Source organism: Sinocyclocheilus grahami, unplaced genomic scaffold, assembly GCF_001515645.1.
Source record: "Sinocyclocheilus grahami isolate Dianchi unplaced genomic scaffold, SAMN03320097.WGS_v1.1 scaffold900.1, whole genome shotgun sequence".
Taxonomy (NCBI): Eukaryota; Metazoa; Chordata; class Actinopteri; order Cypriniformes; family Cyprinidae; genus Sinocyclocheilus; species Sinocyclocheilus grahami.
In genome coordinates this window covers 366,321-373,354 of record NW_015506079.1, presented here as the reverse complement: position 1 = coordinate 373,354, position 7,034 = coordinate 366,321, and the positions used below count along the sequence as shown (strand labels likewise).

The 7,034-nt window shown below is 37.3% G+C and overlaps 1 protein-coding gene across 1 annotated transcript in view; it reads left to right on the top strand.

Moving 5' to 3' along the window:
* Nucleotides 1–7,034, top strand: part of LOC107563976 (uncharacterized) — a 121,970-nt gene that overhangs the window by 58,269 nt on the left and 56,667 nt on the right. Inside the window, exons 37-41 of the mRNA XM_016248939.1 lie at nt 3,710–3,886; nt 4,023–4,184; nt 5,565–5,738; nt 6,525–6,695; nt 6,888–7,033. Coding sequence (XP_016104425.1) covers nt 3,710–3,886; nt 4,023–4,184; nt 5,565–5,738; nt 6,525–6,695; nt 6,888–7,033 — 830 coding nt within the window. The remainder of the gene's footprint in view (nt 1–3,709; nt 3,887–4,022; nt 4,185–5,564; nt 5,739–6,524; nt 6,696–6,887; nt 7,034) is intronic.

Here is a 7,034-nt window from a genome sequence, read left to right as displayed (position 1 = left end):
TTCAATGATGCACAAAAGGAGGAGTACTTCAAAAAAAGATTCACTGATCAGAATCTGGCCAGTGAAATCATTGATCACGTAAAAAAATCAAAGAGTCTGCTTATCATGTGCCACATCCCAGTCTTCTGCTGGATTTCAGCCACTGTTCTCCAGAACATTTTAGAGGAGAAAATAAATAATGATCTGAAAAACAGTCAGGCTGATGACGCCTCCAAAATACTGCAGGAATCAAATACTGAAGACATTCCCAAGACTCTGACACAAATGTACACACACTTTCTCCGCTTTCAGATCCTGCAGAGCAGACGAAAATATGATGGAGAATACACACCAGATGTTTCCTGGGATAAAGATGCCATCCTTTCACTGGGGAGACTGGCATTTCATCAGCTGCAAAGAAACAATCTGCTCTTTTATGACACCGATCTGGAATCCTGTGGTATTGATGCCTCCCAAGCATCAGTGTATTCAAGCATGTGTACCCAGATGTTTAAGGAGGAAAAAGGGATCATTCTTGGTACCACTTTCTGTTTTGTTCACTTGAGCATTCAAGAGTTTATTGCAGCCCTTTATGCACATCTGTTTCTAGACCTCAACAAGAAAAGTGTGTTTGATCATCATGAGTCTACAGAACAGGAAAACAAAAATGAAACCATGATTGATTTGCTCAAGACTGCAGTGGACAAGGCACTCGAGAGTGAAACTGGACACCTGGACCTTTTCCTTCGCTTCCTTCTCGGTCTGTCACTCCAGACCAATCGTCCACTCTTACGAGGTCTGTTGACACAGCAAGATGGCAATGACGAAAACTACAAGGAAATAGTCCAGTACATCAAGCAGAAATGAGAAGATAAGAAGATGTCTCCAGAGAGATTTATCAATCTGTTCTACTGTCTGAATGAACTGAACGACCAAACTCTGGTGAACGAGATTCAGACTCAACTTAGAGAAGGAAGTCTTTCATCTGGTGATCTTTCTCCTGCCCAGTGGTCTGCTGTGGCCTTCGTTTTGTTGACATCAGAGGAAGAGATGGATGAGTTTGACCTTCAGAAGTTCAAGAAATCAGACGAGTGTCTCTTTAGGCTATTGGAAGTTTTAAAAATCTCCAAAAGAGCTCTGTAAGTAATATGTCATGTTTTTGCATCTGAAAAAGATATCTATAGTTCTTAATCATTAATTTAAATTGGGTGATATGATATTTTTACTCAGTACTCAGAATACTTTGTATTCAGTTTTTTTTCTCTTCTAGGCTAAATGATTGTGACTTAACAGATGAGAGCTGTTCAAATTTGGCTAAAGCTCTCAGATCAGATAACAATCTGACCGAGCTGAATATGGGCAATAACAATCTACTGGATTCAGGAGTGAAGCAGCTCTGCATTGGACTGGAGACGTGTAAATTGGAGATACTGAAGTAAGTTGTGACAACAGACAAATGCCATTATTGTTCTAGATAATCTTGAACAATTGTGCAAAAATGATGAATTGTTATAAAATAATGCAAATTATAATTACTGTCGAATTTTCCACTGCATGATCTACTTTGTTCCAAAACATGGGCAATGTGCTTAAAGATGACCTATTATGCCCCTTTTTACAAGATGTAAAATAAGTCTCTGATGTCTCCAGAGTGTGTAAATAAAGTTTTAGCTCAAAATTCCCTACAGATAATTTTCTATAGCTTGTTAAAATTGCCACTTTTAAGGTATGAGCCAAAATGCTGCATTTTTGTGTTTGTCCCTATAAATGCAAATGAGCTGGTGCTCCTGGAGAAGAGGGCGGAGCTTCAAGAGTGCTGGCCTTTGCAAATAAACATTCCACTATTAGCAAGTACAAGCCTGTTAAAAGTCAGTCATCTGATTGTACTGTGCATAATAAATATGCATTTATGAATTACACACACAAGGATAAAAATAAAAATAAAAATAACTGTGCTATCACAAATACAACGCTTTGGGGAAGTCGTGGCCTAACGGTTAGAGAGTCGGACTCATAACCCGGGTTCGAGTCTCATACCGGCAGGGATTGTAGGTGGGGGAGTGAATGTACAGCGCTCTCTCCCACCTTCAATACCATGACTGAGGTGCCCTTGAGCAAGGCACCAAACCCCCAACTGCTCCCCGGGTGACGCAGCAAAAAAATGGCTGCCCACTGCTCCGGGTGTGTGTTCACGGTGTGTGTGTTCACTGTTGTGTGTGTGCACTTTAGATGGGATAAATGCAGAGCACTAATTCCTAGTATGGGTTACCATACTTGGCCACATGTCACTTCACAATAAAGAATAACACGACCAATAAAATCTTTACAATCAGCTGTGGGGCGGAGTTTACGCTGAAGTGGATTAGGATAAAAAATTGCGCATGCGTGTCATGTGCCTATCTGTCAATTGGAGGAAGCCACGCCCTATTTTGGAGCTCCCACCTCGTTTTGGATTTCCCTCTCCCATTTGGAGATCTCCAGGCTGCAGTTATACCCTTCTCAGAAAACGCGGCACCGTTTGCGCGCTCTACAGGCTTGTGCAGCATGGCTTCCGACTGCTTCAGTGCGGGTTGTAATCAATGACATTTTTGTCAAAAGACTATGACTAAAACTAAATCAAAATTTGCTGTCAAAATTAACACTGCACTGCAGTCACACAACTGTGTTTAAACACCTTATTAAAGTGATTTTTGCATAACAGGTCCCCTATATTTTACATCTTTTGTTTGACTGATAAGGATGTTTAATGATAAATTATAATGTAATCATGGTGGTTTTGATCACCCCATGAAAATTTACCTGCTTTTTGCCTTTTCTTTATTGTGGAAAAAACACGTTTTGTGGCAAAGCTTAAATTAAAAGAAACAAGGAATTAGAGCCAGAAAGCATTACCCGACCCAACTAGCTATATGTTAGCCAATCATAAGACATGTGAGAGACAAGACACATGTGACATGAGAGCATTAAAGACAAGTGGATTGGAAAATTAGTGGCAGCAATATAGTTACTGTAAATTATAGCATTAGCATTTTGCCTATAGCTGCAGTAAAGCACTTGTCACTACTCATTAAACATTACAGCAGCACTACCACTACAGCAAATTTTAGAATGTGAATACATTGACAAGCTGTTTATTTTCAGGCTCAGTAAATGTGTACTAACAGAGGAAAGCTGTTCAGCTCTCACTTCAGTTCTCAGTTCAGACTCCAGCAATCTGAAGGAACTTGATCTGAGCAATAATAATCTGAAGGATTCAGGAGTGAAGCTGCTCTCTGATGGACTGAAAGAGAACTGTAAACTGGAGATACTCAGGTGAGCTGATGTTTCTTTCTTCATATTTATTCTTTCCCTGCCACCTTTTTTAAAAAGTTGCCATTCACCGCCAACATTTTTTTAAATATAATTTTCACAAAATGCTCATGGCAATTAGAATATTTTGTTGTGTGAATATCACACAACAGAGGTTCTGCTTTTTAACCAAATAAAAAAAAAAAAATCATTGCATTCTGCATGATGCATTCTGTTTTTATCACTTCAAATCAAAAAGCAAACAGTTTGAACAAAACATAGGAAGCCCAAAAATTCTGTCAATAGCAGGAAAGAGTTGTCTCATTAATTATGGGAAATTCCAACAATGGCGAGGATAGAGTTAAAGATCTTTGGCTTGAAAATAATTTTTCAATTAGTTTGGACTAATTAGCATAATGGACTATTTTCATTCCTGATTTAGACTCTCAGACTGCAGTATCACTGAAGAAGGTTATAAAGCTCTGGCTTCAGCTCTGAGATCAAACCCTTCACACCTGATAGAGCTGGATCTCACAGGAAATGATCCTGGACCATCAGGAGTGAAGCAGCTCAATGATTTACGACATGATCCGATCTGCCAACTAAAGACACTGTTGAGGTGAGACGTGATGAAATAATAAAAATATATGAAATACAAATAAATAAATTACAGAAACATTATTTAGAACACAGTCTGCTTGTTACACTAAGTTTTTTTCAATCAAATTTAATTTGCTTCACCTTCTCATCTGCAGGTTTTTGGGTCCTGCTGCATATGAAGCATGTCAGTATGTGGCTGGAATTGTGGATGAAAACCCATTAATTCTGAGAGAGCTGAATCTGAGTAAACATAAACTAGACTTGAAGCGGCTCGCTCCTCTACTGCAGGATAAACACTGTAAACTGAACATACTGGTGTAAGTTTTACCACTATGATGTCACATTTTAGTTAGTATTGAACCTGCTGCTGAGTGTTTTTTTTTTTTTTATTTGATGATTGAATTACATGTATTATACATGACAATGGATGATGCTTTTATAATATTACAATCATCCATTGTCATGTATAATACATGTAATAGTAAAAGTAGGGTCTAAAACTGAAAATTCGTTTTCTCTTTATGCAGTCTGAATAATAGCTACATCACAGACAAAGATTGTCGTGTTGTGGCTGAAGCTTTAAATTCAAACCCTTCAAATTTGAAAGAGCTGGATTTGACTGGGACTGAACTCAGAGACACAGGAATGAAGATCTTCTCGACTCTGTTTGAGAACAAACAATGTAGACTGGAAAAGCTTAAGTAAGTAAATCTAAACCTAGAACAACTGGACAGTGCTGCAAAACAAGGGATTTATGAAAATCTCATTAGTGAATAAAAGTTGTATGCATAGCTTAGATTTTATTCTTTTTTGTTCTCTGTTATACAGGTTTAATTGTATCTGTATTACAAAAGAAGGTTGTGAATTAAACGCTGCAGTCAGAGCAGCACAACCTTCTTTTGTAATACAGATACAATTAAACCTGTATAACAGAGAACAAAAAAGAATAAAATCTAAGCTATGCATACAACTTTTATTCACTAATGAGATTTTCATAAATCCCTTGTTTTGCAGCACTGTCCAGTTGTTCTATGTTTAGATTTACTTACTTAAGCTTTTCCAGTTTACATTGTTTGTTCTCAAACAGAGTCGAGAAGATCTTCATTCCCGTGTTTCTGAGTTTAGTCCCAGTCAAATCCAGCTCTTTCAAATTTGAAGGGTTTGAATATAAAGCTTCAGCCAGAACACCACAATCTTCATCTGTGATATAGCTATTATTCAGACTGCATGAAGAGAAAACTAATTTTCAGTTTTAGACCCTACTTTTACTATTACATGTATTATACATGACAATGGATGATTGTAATATTATAAAAGCATCATCCATTGTCATGTATAATACATGTAATAGTAAAAGTAGGGTCTAAAACTGAAAATTAGTTTTTTCTTTATGCAGTCTGAATAATAGCTATATCACAGATGAAGATTGTCGTGTTCTGGCTGAAGCTTTAAATTCAAACCCTTCAAATTTGAAAGAGCTGGATTTGACTGGGACTGAACTCAGAGACACAGGAATGAAGATCTTCTCGACTCTGTTTGAGAACAAACAATGTAGACTGGAAAAGCTTAAGTAAGTAAATCTAAACCTAGAACAACTGGACAGTGCTGCAAAACAAGGGATTTATGAAAATCTCATTAGTGAATAAAAGTTGTATGCATAGCTTAGATTTTATTCTTTTTTGTTCTCTGTTATACAGGTTTAATTGTATCTGTATTACAAAAGAAGGTTGTGCTGCTCTGACTGCAGCGTTTAATTCAAACCCCTCAAACCTGATGGAGCTGGATCTGAGTGAGAATCCACTAGGAGATCCTGGAGTAACAGAAATCTCCACTCTACTGGGAAATTCACAATGCACACTAAAGATACTCAGGTGTGCATGAAAGCCCTTGAGCTAAGAAATCCCTAAGTTAGAAAGTTAAGGGAAGCCTTAGTGAAACTTGGGTTGCAATTAAGAAATCTAAGGGTCAACTTAAGGAACCTTAAGGCTGTCATTAAGTATTCTCCTTAATTATTTAAGTGTTCCCTTAAGTGTTACTACAAAGTCAACCATTTCACCTTAATAAATTTAAGGGACCAAAAGCTCCCGTAAGTCATCTTAAACTCAAACGCAATAGCTGATTTTATGTTAACTGAAGAGGAGGAAGGCACATTTTTAATGATCAAAATAGGCTGCTTTAAATGATTTAAATATGCGCAATTGTAATGATCATTAAAATCGCGCTCATTTCAAAACGCAATTATTGAGAGAGTATCAAATTTACCATCAGTAAATCCTCCGTCTCACCTCAGTCCAGTTTTATGTTTTTTGTGCTCTTGGTATTCTCCATAACACAAATATATTTGTACAGCTGGGGTTGTTTTGTTGCGTTCGGTTTATTGTGAGATGTAGTAACTATAGCAACCGCAGCACCCATTGCCGTGTGTTGCCAGAAACTACAGTGAAACACTTAGTATAAACACTTAAGTAAGGGTGACAGTTAAGAAGTTTGTTGTAACACTCTTAATGAAATCCCTTACCTCAGGGAATTTTTTCCCCCTGAGGGATACCCTTAAGTCAAAATACTTAAGGATTTTCATGCAACCGGCGCCTGGTAATTAAACTTTGATATTATTTAATGAGTAGTTAATATATTTGGTTGTTTTTGTCTTCCTCTAGAATGTCAAACTGCAGTATTACTGAAGAAGGTTATAAAGCTCTGGCTTCAGCTCTGAGATCAAACCCTTCACACCTGATAGAGCTGGATCTCACAGGAAATGATCCTGGACAATCAGGAGTGAAGCAGCTTCTTTATTCTCTAAAGGATCCAGAGTGTAAACTAAAACTGAGGTCAGATATGATGAAAAAAATTAATTAAATAATGCTTATTATTTATATGATTATTTATGGAAATATTGTTTCATTATTGCAATCTGTTGCATCAAAAATAATCAAAGATAACACAAAGTTAGCTGCTATTTTTTTATCACACTAAGTTTAGTAGTGAATTGAATTTAACTTGTTTTATCATCTCATCTGCAGGTTTTTGAGTCCTGCTGCAGATGAAGCCTGTCAGTATGTGACTGGAATTGTGGGTAAAAACCCGTTACTCCTGAGAGAGCTGAATCTGAGTGAACGTGAACTAGGAGACACACGAGTGAATCAGATCGCTGCTCTACTGCAGGATAA